This window comes from Salvelinus alpinus, chromosome 35 (assembly GCF_045679555.1).
Source record: "Salvelinus alpinus chromosome 35, SLU_Salpinus.1, whole genome shotgun sequence".
NCBI classification, from domain to species: Eukaryota; Metazoa; Chordata; class Actinopteri; order Salmoniformes; family Salmonidae; genus Salvelinus; species Salvelinus alpinus.
The window spans coordinates 7,945,706-7,967,319 of record NC_092120.1 but is presented as its reverse complement, the minus strand read 5'-3'; the positions used below and the strand labels follow the sequence as shown (position 1 = coordinate 7,967,319).

The following is a 21,614-nucleotide window of genomic DNA, read 5'->3' as shown; positions in this document are numbered from 1 at the left end:
TGTCTCTGATTGAGAATCATACTTAGGTAGCCTGTTTTCCCACTATGGGTTGTGGGTAGTTGTTTTCTGTGTCTGTGTTTTTTCCATACAGAACTGTTTCAGTCTCGTTCATTCTCTTTTGTTGTTTTGTCATTCAGTGTTCATGTTCAGTTGGATTTCATTAAAATGGACACTTACCACGCTGCACATTGGTCCGATCTTTCATACTTGTCATCAGACGAGGACGAGTACCGTTACACTCTAACCTAAGTGTATGTAAACTTCCGACTTCAACTATATATAGCTATATATATATTTATATATATATATACAGTACGAGGGTTTTTCAATGGTTTTTCTACATTGTAAAATAATAGTGAAGACGTCAAAACTATGAAATAACACATATGGAATCACGTAGTAACCAAAAAAGTGTTAAACACCTGCTCTTTCCATGACAGACTGACCAACAGTGGCGTGTATTTGTGGATGCCAAGGCTTTCCCAAATATTTGACCAATAAAAACATTTAAATTATAAAATAATATATCTTTCGTCTCTCCCTGTGTTTTCATAATTTTCTGTCAATTAACAAGTGACTGAATCTCACCGGAGAAATCATCAGAGTGAGGAAAACAGCGCCCCTCTGTCTCAGTATGTGTATACCATGTATCTGATGCTGTCTTGACCAAAATAGTATAATATTTTGCCGCCGTAGCATTTGATTGATTGATGCCAGCAAACATTTGGCCTTCCCTGATAAACAAATTATACAATACTTAGCCAATCAGCGTTGAGCTGAGCTCAACTGTGGGTTGTCATGGTGCAGCAAAACGCCCCCCAAGGGAGGCTGTTTGTATTTGGCTTCAGACCAATCAAATAATTTCCTTTGCAAAATGTCATTTTCTGATAAAGGTGTCAGTTTCTGCTCTGCTTGTGTTGATGTCCTGCAGTACCTAGCTTGCTAAATCAAACCTTTCCTAAACTGTGGATGGAGATGGGGATTTGGACTTGTGGTTTTGACTTAATTCTCTTTATAAACTGGGTAGTTCGAGCCCTGAATGCTGATTGGTTGAAAGCCGTGATATATCAGACCTGTATACCATGGGTATGACAAAATATGTATTTTTACTGCTCTAATTACGTTGGTAACCAGTTTATAATAACACTAAGGCACCTCAGGGTTTGTGATATATGGATATATGGCGTTGCGTCGTGCAGAGAACAGCCCTTAGCCATGGTATATTGGCCATATACCACACCCCCTCGGTCCTTATTGCTTAAGTATAGGCCAATGATAATGATGCGGATTTTGATTTTACCATAAATGAATATGTTGTGCCACTGGCCTGAGACGATTTGAAGTTCAACATGTAGCCTAGATGTAGCCTAGTATGCTCCCGTTAACTAGCTTGCTAGCTAACTTAGCTGGTTCATTGCTGCCCATGTGAGGAAGTCAGCCTAGCAAGCATTTTAGCTAACTAGGTAGTCTATGACAACAACAACTAAAAGTGTACTGTATGACAGAGCCATAGACCGTTTTGCCAACATGAAAGAGAGGAGGATAGCATTGGCGTTCAACTAGTCAGGTGAGTAAAAAAAAAAAGTATTTTACTTGCGCACGCACGCACGCATGCACACACACACACACACGCACAGAAATCAGTACCATGGACAGCCACATGATATTTAGCTAAATTGATTGGACTAAGTTGTTTTTGTATCTTTGTTTGTTTTCAGCGTATTCTACTAAACATATATAGCCTTGTTGATTTGATGATGTTGAAATATATTTGGTGCTGGAATAGCAGTGCTCCTGATGTCTTTGTGCTGACTTGCGGTAACTCCGTGGTTCTAAATCAGCAGTTGTTTAGTAAACTGTCTAAAATGTTTACGTGCTTGACCATGCTGTAGGTGATAACTGTTGGTATGCAATATTTGCTTTGTGGACTTCACCGGACAGATGCTGCTCTCCGGTTTTGTGATGAAACAAAAGTATGTGTAGTTTAATTTATTCCGCATCTGTGCGACTGTTGTCTTTTTGTTGTCACGCCTTATTGTATATCGCGGTGGTGTATGATCGAAGGGGTTATAGAGCAAACAGCGCAATTATCACATCGGTTGTAATATGGCTTTTTTACTGGCATGGCTTCATCAGTGACTTTACCCACGCTCCGCTACTGCTGACCAGGTGAATCCATGTGAAAGCTATGATCCCTTATTGATGTCACTTGTTAAATCCACTTCAATCAATGTAGATGAAGAAAGAGTGATTATTTACATTTTTGTCATATGGAAATCAAAGAGGACATTTCCCAGTGCTTTTAAATTGACATAATACTTCATCCGCTTTTTACGTGAGGTATGAAACATGAGCTCATGCTTCCTCTCTAAAAGTCACAGGGTTTGTGTTCTCTCCAGGAAAATATTCACAACGGATTGGTAGTGCTGAGCAGAGCACTCTATTTGATTTAGTCCATGCAGTATTAAATACTTCAGAGTAAAATTCCCACAAATTTGAATTCCCAATATTTAATTAATCTTGATTCTATATACACTGAGTGTACAATACATTAGGAACACCTGCTCTTTCCATGACATAGACTGACCAGGTCCAAAATTCAAGAGGCACTCTTTGTTGAAGGTGCATGGTAACAGTTGAATAAGATGAGAAAAATGAAGAAACCGACACACTGCTCTTGCTAGTCTCACTGCTCTTTAATAAGCTTAATGTATCTGCCTCAAGGCCTTCCTCGGAGCTTTTGACAGACCAGGGGAAAGCTATGATCTCTTATTGATGTCACTTGTTAAATCCACTTCAATCAGTGTAGATGAAGGGGAGGAGACAGATTAATGAAGGATTTTTATAAGTATAAATTAATGTATTTGTCCTCTTGCTCAGTTGTGCACCGGGGCCTCCCACTCCTCTTTCTATTCTGGTTAGAGCCAGTTTGCTCTGTTCTGTGAAGAGAGTAGTACACGGCGTTGTACCAGATCTTCAGTTTCTTGGCAATTTCTTGCATGGAATAGCCTTAATTTCGCAGAACAAGAATAGACTGACGAGTGTCAGAAGAAAGGTCTTTGTTTCTGTCCATTTTGAGCCTGTAATCGAACCCACAAATGCTGATGCTCTAGATACTCAAATAGTCTAAAGAAGGCCAGTTTTATTGCTTCTTTAATCAGAACAACAGTTTCCAGCTGTGCTAACATAATTGCAAAAGGGTTTTCTAATGATCAATTAGCCTTTTAAAATTCTAAACTTGGATTAGCTAACACAACGTGCCATTGGAACACAGGAGTGATGGTTGCTGATAATGGGCCTCTGTACGCCTATGTAGATATTCCATAAAAAATCTGCCGTTTCCACCTACAATAGTCATTTACAACATTAACAATGTGTACTCTGAATTTCTGATCATTATAATGTTATTTTAATGGGGCAAAAAGTTGCTTTTCTTTAAAAAAAAGAAGATATTTCTAAGTGACCCCAAACTTTTGAACGGTAGTGTATATACAGTTGAAGTCGGAAGTTTACATACACTTAGGTTGGAGTCATTAAAACTTGTTTTTCAACCACTCTACAAATTTATTGTTAACAAACTATAGTTTTGGCAAGTCGGTTAGGACATCTACTTTGTGCATGACACAAGTAATTTTTCCAGCAATTGTTTACAGACAGATTATTTCACTTATAATTCACTGTGTCACAATTCCAGTGGGTCAGAAGTTTACACACACTAAACTGACTGTGCCTTTAAACAGCTTGGAAAATTCCAGAAAATGATGTCATGGCTTTATAAGCTTCTGATTGACATCATTTGAGTCAATTGGAGGTGTACTTGTGGATGTATTTCAAGGCTTACCTTCAAGCTCAGTGCCTCTTTGCTTGACATCATCCTTGGGTTCATACTTGGGAGCAATTTCCAAATGCCTGAAGGTACCACGTTCATCTGTACAGACAATAGTACGCAAGTATAAACACCATGGGACCTGCAGCCGTCATACTGCTCAGAAAGGAGACGTCTCCTAGAGATGAACGTACTTTGGTGCGAAAAGTGTAAATCAATCCCAGAACAACAGCAAAGGACCTTGTGAAGATGCTGGAGGAAACAGGTACAAAAGTATCTATATCCACAGTATAACGAGTCCTATATCGACATAACCTGAAAGGCCTCTCAGCAAGGAAGAAGCCACTGCTCCAAAACCGCCATAAAAAAGCCAGACTAAGGTTTGCAACTGCACATGGGGACAAAGATCGTACTTTTTGGAGAAATGTCCTCTGGTCTGATGAAACAAAAATAAAACTGTTTGGCCATAATGACCATCGTTGTGTTTGGAGGAAAAGGGGGGAGGCTTGCAAGCCGAAGAACACCATCCCAACCGTGAACCACGGGGGTGGCAGCATCATGTTGTGGTGGTGCTTTGCTGCAGGAATGACTGGTGCACTTCACAAAATAGATGGCATCATGAGGTAGGAATATGATGTGGATATATTGAAGCAACATCTCAAGACATCAGTCAGGAAGTTAAAACTTGGTCACAAATGGGTCTTTCAAATGGACAATGACCCCAAGCATACTTCCAAAGTTGTGGCAAAATGGCTTAAGGACAACAAAGTCAAGGTATTGGAGTGGCTATCACAAAGCCCTGACCTCAATCCCATAGATAATGTGTGGGCAGAACTGAAAAGCGTGTGCGAGCAAGGAGGCCTTCAAACCTGACTCAGTTACACCAGCTCTGTCAGGAGGAATGGGCCAAAATTCACCGAACTTATTGTGGGAAGCTTGTGGAAGTCTACCCGAATCGTTTGACCCAAGTTAAACAATTTAAAGGCAATGCTACCAAATACTAATTGAGTGTATGTAAACTTCTGACCCACTGGGAATGTGATGAAAGAAATAAAAGCTGAAATAAATAATTCTCTCTACTTTTATTCTGACATATCACATTCTTAAAATAAAGTGGTGATCCTAACTGACCTAAGACAGCGAATTTTTACCAGGATTAAATGTCAGAAATTGTGAAATGCTGAGTTTAAATGTATTTGGCATTTAAAACTCAGAAAAAGCTAGTGGCAAATTACATTCTCTGGTCTAAGTACTAATACATCATAATAGTATTTGGAACATGGGGAGAAAAACAGCTTACAAGGCATGTCATCTGCAATATTTTTCTGTCAATACATTGAGTCTTAACATTTTCTTACAGTACTATTGTGGCAGCTATTTGAGAAGTGCTGCATAAGCACAGTAAAAAGAATAGTGCTGCCTGCTACCCGTGTATCCAGACATTATTCTGTCTGCCATATGCCTAGGGCTGCTGGAATGAGACGTTAAATCTAAATGAGCAGTTTAAATTAACTGACAGAGGATACAGATCACTTTTAAAGTTTGCATTTAAGAAACGCTGTGTCTAATTGAAGGTATAACTTTAACCTTTAATTGGTTGCTGCTGAGAAATTACAACTATAAAACTATATGAGCAGCTAGAAGAGAGAAAGCAATCTTACAATTCAAATCATTTGTGAATAACGAATAATTGTTTTAATAAATAATTAATGACAATGCTGTTATGACAGGTAATATTTCCCTCCACAGTCATCTTGTGTAGCGGCAATAAAATACAAATAATAAAAAAAGGGGAGGGAGAAGGACACTAGGCTAAAAGACGAAATAATTAAGACGAATAGAGAGAGTTATTTTCTCCATCTCTCCGGTACCCTAATGACACAAACCAAAAGGATATGTCCTAAATGGCACCCTATTTCCCATAGTGCACTACTTTTGATCAGAGCCTTATGTAGGGAATATGATGCTATTTGGGAAGCAGTCCTACTGTAGCTTCGTTGCATTCCATAACTGAGTCTTGCCTCCGGACTCTAATGTTTTTAAGCCGTATTTAGGCCAATTAATTACACAGTTTCACAGATAAATTCATAGTTACAAAAATGTAACATGAAGAGCTACAAAGCCTCAATCCCACTATAGGACTAGAACACAGTGGTAGCACACATACTGTACAACAAACAATGCTACTATACTGTACAGCAATATGTAATTGTATAGTATAGGATTACTATACAACCGCTAGTCTCTCATCACAGCCCTCATCACAGAACCAAATCAGCTACTGGATTATGTCTTTTAACATTTGAAAATGTTAAAAGACATAATCCAGTAGCTGATTTGGTTCTGGGTGCTGAGACTTGACAACCTCACAAGCCTGGGACACTAAAATTGATCTGAAATAGAATTGGACATGATGTCGTCATCAAGGCTAAGAGGGGAGGTAGGGACAAGATCTCTTCCTTATTCCAGAGCTGCATGCATTAGTAATATTCACAAGATCTGTCTGAGCTGAGCTGAGCAACACTTACAAGAGCCTCATCTCACATTATCATGAAATTCATTTACAGGAAAATGACACTGGGGTTCATCCCCCTTCCTATCCCTTCTTCAGCTCACATCAACACTTTGTGATTTGCCTTGAGGGACCAAGCCCAGATTCCATAGGAAAGAGAGCAGTGCTGTTACTGCTGGGTTATGTAAGCCTGTTATGGCTGTTGCTAGCTCCTGGCCTTGCATGCACACATACGCTAGTCTAGTTTACTGCTTAGTAGAGATATGTACGGTACAGATGTGTGTGTGTGTGTGTGTGTGTATGTTTGGGGGGGGGGGGGGGGGGGGGTAAACACGTGCATAACAGGGACACACTGTATCTCTGTCTGTTGAGATTGGGGAGTGCAGTTCCACATCTACAGCCTCATATAGATTACAAATGTCAGTTTCTTTCTTACTCTAGGAATGACACTTATGAAACCCTTCCCTTTGGCCTAAACAACACCATATATTTGACTTAAAATAACTATTTAAATCTAAACATTCAGGTATTTTGTATTGTTTTGAAGAATCAGAGTAAGCAGGTCTCAATTTATGAGAAAATGTGTCAACCTCAACATAACAAAATGACTACGTCCCAACCGGATATTACTATAAAACATCAGTGCTTACATAAGATGTTGAATTGCTCCCTGGGATTATTCATAACCCCACTATTTAATTTTCCAAAACATTAAACATATGCCCAATGGATTCAGTGCAAAAAGAGATCAAATAGTGCAAATCTTCCTTTTTAAATTATCTTAATTTGAACGATGCAGATGACACAGCAGTGATGTCACGGCTGGTGACTTGTGGGCATGGTCTCAGCTGGTGTATGTTGGACCTACTGAATGAAAGAGCCACTTCCTTCACCTTATACTGTGTCCAGGCTGTACCATAGTTATGTCCAGGCTGTACCATAGTTATATCCAGGCTGTACCATAATTATATCCAGGCTGTACCATAGTTAGTTATATCCAGGCTGTCCCATAGTTAGTTATAGCCAGGCTGTCCCATAGTTAGTTATGTCCAGGCTGTCCCATAGTTATATCCAGGCTGTCCCATAGTTATATGCAGGCTGTCCCATAGTTATAGCCAGGCTGTCCCATAGTTAGTTATGTCCAGGCTGTCCCATAGTTAGTTATATCCAGGCTGTCCCATAGTTAGTTATATCCAGGCTGTCCCATAGTTATATCCAGGCTGTCCCATAGTTATATCCAGGCTGTCCCATAGTTAGTTATATCCAGGCTGTACCATAGTTATATCCAGGCTGTCCCATAGTTATATCCAGGCTGTCCCATAGTTATATGCAGGCTGTCCCATAGTTATATCCAGGCTGTCCCATAGTTATATCCAGGCTGTCCCATAGGTAGTTATGTCCAGGCTGTCCCATAGTTATATCCAGGCTGTCCCATAGTTATATGCAGGCTGTCCCATAGGTATAGCCAGGCTGTCCCATAGTTAGTTATGTCCAGATTGTCCCATAGTTATATCCAGGCTGTCCCATAGTTATATGCAGGCTGTCCCATAGTTATAGCCAGGCTGTCCCATAGTTAGTTATGTCCAGGCTGTCCCATAGTTATATCCAGGCTGTCCCATAGTTATATGCAGGCTGTCCCATAGGTATAGCCAGGCTGTCCCATAGTTAGTTATGTCCAGATTGTCCCATAGTTATAGCCAGGCTGTACCATAGTTAGTTATATCCAGGATGTCCCATAGCTAGTTATGTCCAGGATGTACCATAGTTAGTTATGTCCAGGCTGTCCCATAGTTATATCCAGGCTGTCCCATAGTTAGTTATATCCAGGATGTCCCATAGTTAGTTATAGCCAGGCTGTTCCATAGTTAGTTATATCCAGGATGTACCATAGTTAGTTATATCCAGGATGTCCCATAGTTAGTTATATCCAGAATGTACCATAGTTAGTTATATCCAGGCTGTACCATAGTTAGTTATATCCAGGCTGTCCCATAGTTAGTTATGTCCAGGATGTACCATAGTTAGTTATATCCAGGCTGTACCATAGTTAGTTATATCCAGGCTGTCCCATAGCTAGTTATGTCCAGGATGTACCATAGTTAGTTATATCCAGGCTGTCCCATAGTTAGTTATATCCAGAATGTACCATAGTTAGTTATATCCAGGCTGTACCATAGTTAGTTATATCCAGGCTGTCCCATAGCTAGTTATGTCCAGGATGTACCATAGTTAGTTATATCCAGGCTGTACCATAGTTAGTTATATCCAGGCTGTACCATAGTTAGTTATAACCAGGCTGTACCATAGTTAGTTATAACCAGGCTGTCCCATAGTTAGTTATAACCAGGCTGTCCCAAGGCTAGTTATGTCCAGGCTGACCCATTAGCTAGTTATAACCAGGCTGTCCCATAGCTAGTTATAACCAGACTGTACCATAGTTAGTTATAACCAGGCTGTCCCATAGCTAGTTATGTCCAGGCTGACCCATTAGCTAGTTATAACCAGGCTGTCCCATAGCTAGTTATAACCAGGCTGTACCATAGTTAGTTATAACCAGGCTGTCCCATAGCTAGTTATAACCAGGCTGTACCATAGCCAGTTATGTCCAGGCTGTACCATAGTTATAGCCAGGCTGTCCCATAGTTAGTTATATCCAGGCTGTCCCATAGTTAGTTATATCCAGGCTGTCCCATAGTTAGTTATATCTAGGCTGTATCATAGTTAGTTATATCCAGGCTGTCCCATAGTTATAGCCAGGCTGTCCCATAGTTATATCCAGGCTGTCCCATAGTTAGTTATATCCAGGCTGTCCCATAGTTAGTTATATCTAGGCTGTATCATAGTTAGTTATATCCAGGCTGTCCCATAGTTATAGCCAGGCTGTCCCATAGTTATATCCAGGCTGTCCCATAGTTAGTTATATCCAGGCTGTCCCATAGTTAGTTATATCTAGGCTGTATCATAGTTAGTTATATCCAGGCTGTCCCATAGTTAGTTATGTCCAGGCTGTCCCATAGTTAGTTATATCTAGGCTGTATCATAGTTAGTTATATCCAGGCTGTCCCATAGTTATAGCCAGGCTGTCCCATCGTTAGTTATATCCAGGCTGTCCCATAGTTAGTTATATCCAGGCTGTCCCATAGTTAGTTATATCTAGGCTGTATCATAGTTAGTTATATCCAGGCTGTCCCATAGTTATAGCCAGGCTGTCCCATAGTTATATCCAGGCTGTCCCATAGTTAGTTATATCCAGGCTGTCCCATAGTTAGTTATATCCAGGCTGTATCATAGTTAGTTATATCCAGGCTGTACCATAGTTAGTTATATCCAGGCTGTACCATAGTTAGTTATAGCCAGGCTGTCCCATAGTTATATCCAGGCTGTCCCATAGTTAGTTATATCCAGGCTGTCCCATAGTTAGTTATATCTAGGCTGTATCATAGTTAGTTATATCCAGGATGTACCATAGTTAGTTATATCCAGGCTGTACCATAGTTAGTTATAGCCAGGCTGTACCATAGTTAGTTATATCCAGGCTGTCCCATAGTTAGTTATATCCAGGCTGTACCATAGTTAGTTATATCCAGGCTGTCCCATAGTTAGTTATATCCAGGCTGTACCATAGTTAGTTATAGCCAGGCTGTACCATAGTTAGTTATATCCAGGCTGTACCATAGTTAGTTATATCCAGGCTGTACCATAGTTAGTTATATCCAGGCTGTACCATAGTTAGTTATATCCAGGCTGTACCATAGTTAGTTATAGCCAGGCTGTCCCATAGTTAGTTATATCCAGGCTGTACCATAGTTAGTTATATCCAGGCTGTCCCATAGTTAGTTATGTCCAGGCTGTCCCATAGTTATATCCAGGCTGTCCCATAGTTAGTTATATCCAGGCTGTCCCATAGTTATATCCAGGCTGTCCCATAGTTATATCCAGGCTGTCCCATAGTTAGTTATATCCAGGCTGTACCATAGTTATATCCAGGCTGTCCCATAGTTATATCCAGGCTGTCCCATAGTTATATGCAGGCTGTCCCATAGTTATATCCAGGCTGTCCCATAGTTATATCCAGGCTGTCCCATAGTTAGTTATGTCCAGGCTGTCCCATAGTTATATCCAGGCTGTCCCATAGTTATATGCAGGCTGTCCCATAGGTATAGCCAGGCTGTCCCATAGTTAGTTATGTCCAGATTGTCCCATAGTTATATCCAGGCTGTCCCATAGTTATATGCAGGCTGTCCCATAGTTATAGCCAGGCTGTCCCATAGTTAGTTATGTCCAGGCTGTCCCATAGTTATATCCAGGCTGTCCCATAGTTATATGCAGGCTGTCCCATAGGTATAGCCAGGCTGTCCCATAGTTAGTTATGTCCAGATTGTCCCATAGTTATAGCCAGGCTGTACCATAGTTAGTTATATCCAGGATGTCCCATAGCTAGTTATGTCCAGGATGTACCATAGTTAGTTATGTCCAGGCTGTCCCATAGTTATATCCAGGCTGTCCCATAGTTAGTTATATCCAGGATGTCCCATAGTTAGTTATAGCCAGGCTGTTCCATAGTTAGTTATATCCAGGATGTACCATAGTTAGTTATATCCAGGATGTCCCATAGTTAGTTATATCCAGAATGTACCATAGTTAGTTGTATCCAGGCTGTACCATAGTTAGTTATATCCAGGCTGTCCCATAGTTAGTTATGTCCAGGATGTACCATAGTTAGTTATATCCAGGCTGTACCATAGTTAGTTATATCCAGGCTGTCCCATAGCTAGTTATGTCCAGGATGTACCATAGTTAGTTATATCCAGGCTGTCCCATAGTTAGTTATATCCAGAATGTACCATAGTTAGTTATATCCAGGCTGTACCATAGTTAGTTATATCCAGGCTGTCCCATAGCTAGTTATGTCCAGGATGTACCATAGTTAGTTATATCCAGGCTGTACCATAGTTAGTTATATCCAGGCTGTACCATAGTTAGTTATAACCAGGCTGTACCATAGTTAGTTATAACCAGGCTGTCCCATAGTTAGTTATAACCAGGCTGTCCCATAGCTAGTTATGTCCAGGCTGACCCATTAGCTAGTTATAACCAGGCTGTCCCATAGCTAGTTATAACCAGGCTGTACCATAGTTAGTTATAACCAGGCTGTCCCATAGCTAGTTATGTCCAGGCTGACCCATTAGCTAGTTATAACCAGGCTGTCCCATAGCTAGTTATAACCAGGCTGTACCATAGTTAGTTATAACCAGGCTGTCCCATAGCTAGTTATAACCAGGCTGTACCATAGCTAGTTATGTCCAGGCTGTACCATAGTTATAGCCAGGCTGTCCCATAGTTAGTTATATCCAGGCTGTCCCATAGTTAGTTATATCCAGGCTGTCCCATAGTTAGTTATATCTAGGCTGTATCATAGTTAGTTATATCCAGGCTGTCCCATAGTTATAGCCAGGCTGTCCCATAGTTATATCCAGGCTGTCCCATAGTTAGTTATATCCAGGCTGTCCCATAGTTAGTTATATCTAGGCTGTATCATAGTTAGTTATATCCAGGCTGTCCCATAGTTATAGCCAGGCTGTCCCATAGTTATATCCAGGCTGTCCCATAGTTAGTTATATCCAGGCTGTCCCATAGTTAGTTATATCTAGGCTGTATCATAGTTAGTTATATCCAGGCTGTCCCATAGTTATAGCCAGGCTGTCCCATAGTTATATCCAGGCTGTCCCATAGTTAGTTATATCCAGGCTGTCCCATAGTTAGTTATATCTAGGCTGTATCATAGTTAGTTATATCCAGGCTGTCCCATAGTTATAGCCAGGCTGTCCCATAGTTATATCCAGGCTGTCCCATAGTTAGTTATATCCAGGCTGTCCCATAGTTAGTTATATCTAGGCTGTATCATAGTTAGTTATATCCAGAATGTACCATAGTTAGTTATATCCAGGCTGTACCATAGTTAGTTATAGCCAGGCTGTCCCATAGTTATATCCAGGCTGTCCCATAGTTAGTTATATCCAGGCTGTCCCATAGTTAGTTATATCCAGGCTGTACCATAGTTAGTTATATCCAGGCTGTACCATAGTTAGTTATATCCAGGCTGTCCCATAGTTAGTTATATCTAGGCTGTATCATAGTTAGTTATATCCAGGATGTACCATAGTTAGTTATATCCAGGCTGTACCATAGTTAGTTATAGCCAGGCTGTACCATAGTTAGTTATATCCAGGCTGTCCCATAGTTAGTTATATCCAGGCTGTACCATAGTTAGTTATATCCAGGCTGTCCCATAGTTAGTTATATCCAGGCTGTACCATAGTTAGTTATAGCCAGGCTGTACCATAGTTAGTTATATCCAGGCTGTACCATAGTTAGTTATATCCAGGCTGTACCATAGTTAGTTATATCCAGGCTGTACCATAGTTAGTTATATCCAGGCTGTACCATAGTTAGTTATAGCCAGGCTGTCCCATAGTTAGTTATATCCAGGCTGTACCATAGTTAGTTATATCCAGGCTGTCCCATAGTTAGTTATATCCAGGCTGTCCCATAGTTAGTTATATCCAGGCTGTACCATAGTTAGTTATATCCAGGCTGTACCATAGTTAGTTATATCCAGGCTGTACCATAGTTAGTTATATCCAGGCTGTACCATAGTTAGTTATATCCAGGCTGTACCATAGTTAGTTATATCCAGGATGTACCATAGTTAGTTATATCCAGGCTGTACCATAGTTAGTTATATCCAGGCTCTACCATAGTTAGTTATATCCAGGCTGTATCATAGTTAGTTATATCCAGGCGTTCCCATAGTTAGTTATATCCAGGCTGTATCATAGTTAGTTATATCCAGGCTGTACCATAGTTAGTTATATCCAGGCTGTCCCATAGTTAGTTATATCCAGGCTGTACCATAGTTAGTTATATCCAGGCTGTCCCATAGTTAGTTATATCCAGGCTGTCCCATAGTTAGTTATATCCAGGCTGTCCCATAGTTAGTTATATCCAGGCTGTATCATAGTTAGTTATATCCAGGCTGTCCCATAGTTAGTTATATCCAGGCTGTACCATAGTTAGTTATATCCAGGCTGTCCCATAGTTAGTTATATCCAGGCTGTATCATAGTTAGTTATATCCAGGCTGTCCCATAGTTAGTTATATCCAGGCTGTATCATAGTTAGTTATATCCAGGCTGTCCCATAGTTAGTTATATCCAGGCTGTACCATAGTTAGTTATATCCAGGCTGTATCATAGTTAGTTATATCCAGGCTGTACCATAGTTAGTTATATCCAGGCTGTATCATAGTTAGTTATATCCAGGCTGTCCCATAGTTAGTTATATCCAGGCTGTCCCATAGTTAGTTATATCCAGGCTGTACCATAGTTAGTTATATCCAGGCTGTCCCATAGTTAGTTATATCCAGGCTGTACCATAGTTAGTTATATCCAGGCTGTCCCATAGTTAGTTATATCCAGGCTGTCCCATAGTTAGTTATATCCAGGCTGTATCATAGTTAGTTATATCCAGGCTGTCCCATAGTTAGTTATATCCAGGCTGTCCCATAGTTAGTTATATCCAGGCTGTACCATAGTTAGTTATATCCAGGCTGTATCATAGTTAGTTATATCCAGGCTGTCCTATAGCTAGTTATATCCAGGCTGTACCATAGTTAGTTATATCCAGGCTGTATCATAGTTAGTTATATCCAGGCTGTCCTATAGCTAGTTATATCCAAGCTGTACCATAGTTAGTTATATCCAGGCTGTACCATAGTTAGTTATAGCCAGGCTGTATCATAGTTAGTTATATCCAGGCTGTATCATAGTTAGTTATATCCAGGCTGTCCCATAGTTAGTTATATCCAGGCTGTATCATAGTTAGTTATATCCAGGATGTACCATAGTTAGTTATATTCAGGCTGTACCATAGTTAGTTATATCCAGGCTGTACCATCACTAGTTATATCCAGGCTGTACCATAGTTAGTTATATCCAGGCAGTACCATAGTTAGTTATATCCAGGCTGTACCATAGTTAGTTATATCCAGGCTGTATCATAGTTAGTTATATCCAGAATGTACCATAATTAGTTATATCCAGGCTGTACCATAGTTAGTTATATCCAGGATGTACCATCACTAGTTATATCCAGGCTGTACCATAGTTAGTTATATCCAGGCTGTACCATAGTTAGTTATATCCAGGATGTACCATCACTAGTTATATCCAGGCTGTACCATAGTTAGTTATATCCAGGCTGTACCATAGTTAGTTATATCCAGGCTGTACCATAGTTAGTTATATCCAGGCTGTACCATAGTTAGTTATATCCAGGCTGTACCATAGTTAGTTATATCCAGGCTGTACCATAGTTAGTTATATCCAGGCTGTACCATCACTAGTTATATCCAGGCTGTACCATAGTTAGTTATATCCAGGCAGTACCATAGTTAGTTATATCCAGGCTGTACCATAGTTAGTTATATCCAGGCTGTACCATCACTAGTTATATCCAGGCTGTACCATAGTTAGTTATATCCAGGCTGTATCATAGTTAGTTATATCCAGGCTGTACCATAGTTAGTTATATCCAGGATGTACCATCACTAGTTATATCCAGGCTGTACCATAGTTAGTTATATCCAGGCAGTACCATAGTTAGTTATATCCAGGCTGTACCATAGTTAGTTATATCCAGGCTGTATCATAGTTAGTTATATCCAGGCTGTCCCATAGTTAGTTATATCCAGGCTGTACCATCACTAGTTATATCCAGGCTGTACCATAGTTAGTTATATCCAGGCTGTACCATAGTTAGTTATATCTAGGCTGTATCATAGTTAGTTATATCCAGGCAGTACCATAGTTAGTTATATCCAGGCTGTACCATAGTTAGTTATATCCAGGATGTACCATAGTTAGTTATATCCAGGCTGCCCACTAGTTATATCCAGGCTGTCCCATAGTTAGTTATATCCAGGCTGTACCATAGCTAGTTATATCCAAGCTGTCCCATAGTTATATCCAGGCTGTCCCATAGTTAGTTATATCCAGGCTGTACCATAGTTAGTTATATCCAGGCTGTCCCATAGTTAGTTATATTCAAGCTGTACCATAGTTAGTTATATCCAGGCTGTCCCATAGCTAGTTATATCCAGGCTGTCCTATACCTAGTTATATCCAGGATGTATCATAGCTAGTTATATCCAGGCTGTCCCATAGTTAGTTATATCCAGGCTGTACCATAGTTAGTTATATCCAGGCTGTACCATAGTTAGTTATATCCAGGCTGTTCCATAGTTAGTTATATCCAGGCTGTACCATAGTTAGTTATATCCAGGCTGTTCCATAGTTAGTTATATCCAGGCTGTTCCATAGTTAGTTATATCCAGGCTGTACCATAGTTAGTTATAGCCAGGCTGTACCATAGTTAGTTATATCCAGGCTGTTCCATAGTTAGTTATATCCAGGCTGTACCATAGTTAGTTATATCCAGGCTGTCCCATAGTTATATCCAGGCTGTACCATAGTTAGTTATATCCAGGATGTCCCATAGTTATATCCAGGCTGTACCATAGTTAGTTATATCCAGGATGTACCATAGTTAGTTATATCCAGGCTGTTCCATAGTTAGTTATATCCAGGCTGTACCATAGTTAGTTATATCCAGGCTGTCCCATAGTTATATCCAGGCTGTACCATAGTTAGTTATATCCAGGATGTCCCATAGTTATATCCAGGCTGTACCATAGTTAGTTATATCCAGGATGTCCCATAGTTAGTTATATCCAGGCTGTCCTATAGTTATATCCAGGCTGTACCATAGTTAGTTATATCCAGGATGTCCCATAGTTATATCCAGGCTGTACCATAGTTAGTTATATCCAGGATGTACCATAGTTAGTTATATCCAGGCTGTACCATAGTTAGTTATATCCAGGCTGTCCCATAGTTATATCCAGGCTGTACCATAGTTAGTTATATCCAGGATGTCCCATAGTTATATCCAGGCTGTACCATAGTTAGTTATATCCAGGATGTACCATAGTTAGTTATATCCAGGCTGTCCCATAGTTATATCCAGGCTGTCCCATAGTTAGTTATATCCAGGATGTACCATAGCTAGTTATATCCAGGCTGTACCATAGTTAGTTATATCCAGGATGTACCATAGTTAGTTATATCCAGGCTGTACCATAGTTAGTTATATCCAGGATGTCCCATAGTTAGTTATATCCAGGCTGTACCATAGTTAGTTATATCCAGGCTGTCCCATAGTTAGTTATATCCAGGCTGTCCCATAGTTAGTTATATCCAGGATGTACCATAGCCAGTTATATCCAGGCTGTACCATAGTTAGTTATATCCAGGATGTACCATAGTTAGTTATATCCAGGCTGTACCATAGTTAGTTATATCCAGGCTGTACCATAGTTAGTTATTTCCAGGATGTCCCATAGTTAGTTATATCCAGGCTGTCCTATAGCTAGTTATATCCAGGCTGTCCCATAGTTATATCCAGGCTGTCCCATAGTTAGTTATATCCAGGCTGTCCCATAGTTAGTTATATCCAGGCTGTCCCATAGTTAGTTATATCCAGGCTGTCCCATAGCTAGTTATATCCAGGATGTACCATAGCTAGTTAACATGAAACTATTTTCTTATTTAGCCAAATGTTTTTCACCCTGAAAACAGGCTTTGTGGGAAGCTCGATTTGTCTGCACCATCTGCAGTGTAAGACGTTGGTTATAGTAGTGATGAAATGCTACTAGTTGGATAATATTCATACACAAAGATATAAAATGTAGCATCATCAAAACAGTTCATAATTTAGCTATACATCAGTAATTCACTATGTGTTTGACTAGAAACATCTTGGATGGTCTTTATCCTTGTCTCACCTGGTTGCATTAGCGTCCCATATGACCACATCAGCGTCACATCCCTTAGCGATCTTTCCCTTCTGGGGGTAGAAGTTGAAGATTTTCGCTGCATTGCTGCTGGTGACAGCTACAAATCGATTCTCGTCCATTTTCCCGCTGTGCTGCGGAAAGTAATTACACAAAATACTGAGTTTCAATATTCTGGATATGAATGACAAATTCCATATTTACTGACATAATTAACCTGACCAAAGGTCAATGCTTAACGGTGCAGTAAGCGTTTCAAAGTTTCACTCCAAATATCAAAACTTTTTTGCCAGCGTTTTACAATGTTAATTTTTGCAATGGCCTCCGGGTCAACCGACTGAAGCGTTTTCCTGAGAGAAGGACAGAAAGAAGTAAGGGAGGAAGAAATACATGGAAAGAGAAGGACAGAAAGAAGTAAGGGAGGAAGAAATACATGGAAAGAGAAGGACAGAAAGAAGTAAGGGAGGAGGAAATACATGGAAAGAGAAGGACAGAAAGAAGTAAGGGAGGAAGAAATACATGGAAAGAGAAGGACAGAAAGAAGTAAGGGAGGAGGAAATACATGGAAAGAGAAGGACAGAAAGAAGTAAGGGAGGAAGAAATACATGGAAAGAGAAGGACAGAAAGAAGTAAGGGAGGAGGAAATACATGGAAAGAGAAGGACAGAAAGAAGTAAGGGAGGAAGAAATACATGGAAAGAGAAGGACAGAAAGAAGTAAGGGAGGAAGAAATACATGGAAAGAGAAGGACAGAAAGAAGTAAGGGAGGAAGAAATTCATGGAAAGAGAAGGACAGAAAGAAAGCTAGCCTGCTGCTACATCCACTATGACAGTTTGGATTGATTCTGACTGATAAAAACTTCCTTGATGCACATAATAAATAGCATAATATAAATTGTTATCTTCTCTTCTCACAGCAGAAATGTCACTTGTCACCTTTTAAGTCCTACTATAGAACTTAATCAACCGTCTGAATATAGTACCACTAATTTTTGTAGGACCTGTATCCTTGTCCTGGACAACAACAAAAAAATCACTTTCAATGGAGAATCTCCATGAGTATGCTTTTTGGTGTAGGGCTATAGGCTAAATCTGTCCGGGTAACTGGCCTATAGTGTGCATAATAAAGAATGATGTGATATGCACAATGAGAGGCCTAACTGACAACGCCCTTCTCCCAAATGACAGACATCCTGTCCTCCACTCCGTTGACTCCGTTGGGGATCTTTGTAAAGTCGTCTTTGCCCAGGGCCTTCTGACACACAGAGAATGTGCAGTTGTCTGTCCCAGTCACGCTGAGGTCATCACTGGAAGAATGAAACAGAAGCATCTACATCACTAAACGGTAAGGCAGCCATCTTTACTGCCTGTCATTCATTTCTATTGCACCGACAATATGCAGTTTCACTTCACTTTCCTTTATTTTTCAAAGATTCCACTGTTTTCCATTGTTGTTCACCTTCCCAGTTCCTGTATTCCTGCCTGGTCGGTAACAATGTGATACATACACTCCAATTTGATATATATTATGTGATGTATGTTATAAACAGTCATGACTGTTCATATGCTGATAGCACCAGTAATGACTGCTTATAACATCTGTTATGTCATTGTTATGACAGTGTTATGGAGCACTTATGTGACAGAGGGTGCATGGAAGGTGTAACCTAATATGCTTTACTCAGTGAAAAGGGCAGAAGAGGGACAGTGAGATCAGGTTGATATTGTTTAAGGCTCCACATACTTTGCCAATAGGTCCATAAGGTATCCCGGGGTGCTGGGGTCGGGCCTCAGAGGTGGGCCCATGACGAACTTGGCAGCGTGGGCCCAGTCTTTGTGCCAGCAGTGGGTGCCATCTGTACCCAGTCCTGCTGCTATGGGCTCTCCAAACACCACACGGCCTGTTGGGGCAAAAACATTCCAAAAACATGCATACATAACACAGAACACCATCCATGTCATGTTGAGCCTCTCTCTCACTCTCTCTCTGTCTCTGTCTGTCTCTCTCTCTCTCATTCTCTCTCACTCTCACTCTGTCTCTGTCTGTCTCTCTCTCTCTCATTCTCTCTCACTCTCACTCTGTCTCTGTCTGTCTCTCTCTCTCTCTCATTCTCTCTCACTCTCACTCTGTCTCTGTCTGTCTCTCTCTCTCTCATTCTCTCTCACTCTCACTCTGTCTCTGTCTGTCTCTCTCTCTCTCATTCTCTCTCACTCTCTCTGTCTCTGTCATTCTTTCCCACCTACAGTTCCTCCCAGCAGGCATTGTCAGGCCCCCTCACCATTTCTGCGTGCGTTGGACACCACCTTAGCGGCAGACTTGCTCATGACGTGGACAACATAGAGCGGGCAGTTGACAGCGTGGGCGATGGTGATGGCTCTCTGGGTGGCCTCAGCCTCCACCTCTTCAGGACGACACAACTCATGACCCTCCGGACCTGTGATGCCCAGGGACAGCATCTTCTTAGCCCCCTGCCAAGTGAGAGAAGGTCAGTTTAAAAAATGCCTCCTAAATGGCAGATAAAATAAAAACTGCCTGTGTGACATAGATAAACTTTTGTGAAATATTCACAGAAATAGTTACAAAAGGTTATACAAGCATGAGCAGATTAGCATAGAATATTACACCATGACGCAAGGTAGTGTTGAGGGAGGAAGCTGACATGTTACATGCTTTTTGCCAACAGACAACGGGTTTATTACGAATTCTACTCTATGAAGTTTAGTTGCTAATCGTTTACATAAAAGTTATCTGTAAACTCACTCTGAACATGCTCACAATAAATGTATGTATCTCATGAATATTTTGTCACCAAAAACAGATTGGGCATCTGCTGCCCTCTAGTGGTTATTCTACAGACCTCACCTTGGAAAAGAAAGTTAACAATCTAGAACTAGAACATTCCAAGCTGAATCAAACGGAACTAGATGTTGATCCTTGGACTTTTTGTGTAACTAATATTGGATTGAGTGAACACTGCTTTTAGTATCATTTCAGGTTAACACCGACCCACCTGTTCAGCTCAAACAGAGGACAGTTACTGTAATGAACCTTACCCCTTCAGACATTGACCAAACAAATTAAGAGAAGTCAAATAGTTTCCCCCTTAGTTAATAATTTATTGTGCTCTTTGCTTCCACATTTCAGAAACATAAAAACATTCTCAGCAAAATAACTTAATTTTCAAATGCGTGAAAGAATGAATGCCACTGTAATTCCAGTGTCCTGAGATTGCAAAACATGACACTGCAAAACAAGTTTGGTTTGGTTCCCGTACCTCATATGGAGGAATGAGACGAGCTACTGTTCATGTGCCTTTATGTACGCCATGACACGTAAATGGTACTCTTATACTCATATATGAATGACATGACCAAATGACTGCTGATGATAAGAGTATGTTGGCTGTGTTCTAGGAAGCACCTTGATGACACACATGATAAGGTACATGAGATGAATGGAGAGAACATGATAGATAAAGAAGACTGTGTGTCTGTTTGCTGTGGGTTTTGTAATACTAGCATGTATAGTAAAACATCCTCACGTGTGATATGTTACTGTCAGACATTATTTGATTTGACATTCCATAGTTATGTTGGTGCTGCAATAGAATCAATGTTCCTTATTTACCAACATAGGCAAAGAGTCTCAAAGACAACACAACTAGACATCAATAGCTATCCACATCACATTTTTTCTCAACTAGTTCAAGCACATACTGTGATGCATAGATAGATGAAAATACAGGTACTTTACTAATCTCAGAGGAAACATTTCTTCCCAGTACCTTTGCCCACATTAGGTATTTCACACACACATGGGACAAAGTATTTTATAACCAACTGTCAAATCTTACATCACCAAGAGTAGAACTTCATCATCTAGACTAGGCTTGGATAGGGTTAGTTTTACATGGTTTGGATAGGGTTAGTTTTACATGGCTTGGATAGGGTTAGTTTTACATGGTTTGGATAGGGTTAGTTTTATATGGTTTGGATAGGGTTAGTTTTACATGGCTTGGATAGGGTTAGTTTTACATGGCTTGGATAGGGTTAGTTTTACATGGCTTGGATAGGGTTAGTTTTACATGATTTGGATAGGGTTTGTTTTACATGATTTGGATAGGGTTAGTTTTACATGGCTTGGATAGGGTTAGTTTTACATGATTTGGATAGGGTTAGTTTTACATGGCTTGCATAGGGTTAGTTTTACATGGCTTGGATAGGGTTAGTTTTACATGGCTTGGATAGGGTTAGTTTTACATGATTTGGATAGGGTTAGTTTTACATGGCTTGGATAGGGTTAGTTTTACATGGCTTGGATAGAGTTAGTTTTACATGGCTTGGATAGGGTTAGTTTTACATGGCT

At 40.3% G+C, this 21,614-nt stretch overlaps 1 protein-coding gene and 1 long non-coding RNA gene across 3 annotated transcripts in view; one reads left to right on the top strand and one right to left on the bottom strand.

The window, feature by feature from the left end:
• The window catches only part of dpys (dihydropyrimidinase), a 35,546-nt gene that overhangs the window by 3,564 nt on the left and 10,368 nt on the right, over positions 1–21,614 (bottom strand). For both annotated transcript variants that reach the window (XM_071383372.1, XM_071383373.1), the window contains 4 exons: positions 19,528–19,717; positions 18,993–19,149; positions 18,414–18,555; positions 17,241–17,383 (listed from right to left, as the gene is read on the bottom strand). In XM_071383372.1, coding sequence (XP_071239473.1) covers positions 17,241–17,383; positions 18,414–18,555; positions 18,993–19,149; positions 19,528–19,717 — 632 coding nt within the window. The remainder of the gene's footprint in view (positions 1–17,240; positions 17,384–18,413; positions 18,556–18,992; positions 19,150–19,527; positions 19,718–21,614) is intronic.
• The window catches only part of LOC139564148 (uncharacterized), a 33,490-nt gene continuing 31,496 nt past the window's right edge, over positions 19,621–21,614 (top strand). Inside the window, exon 1 of the long non-coding RNA XR_011672703.1 lies at positions 19,621–19,734. This is a non-coding gene — a long non-coding RNA (uncharacterized lncRNA). The remainder of the gene's footprint in view (positions 19,735–21,614) is intronic.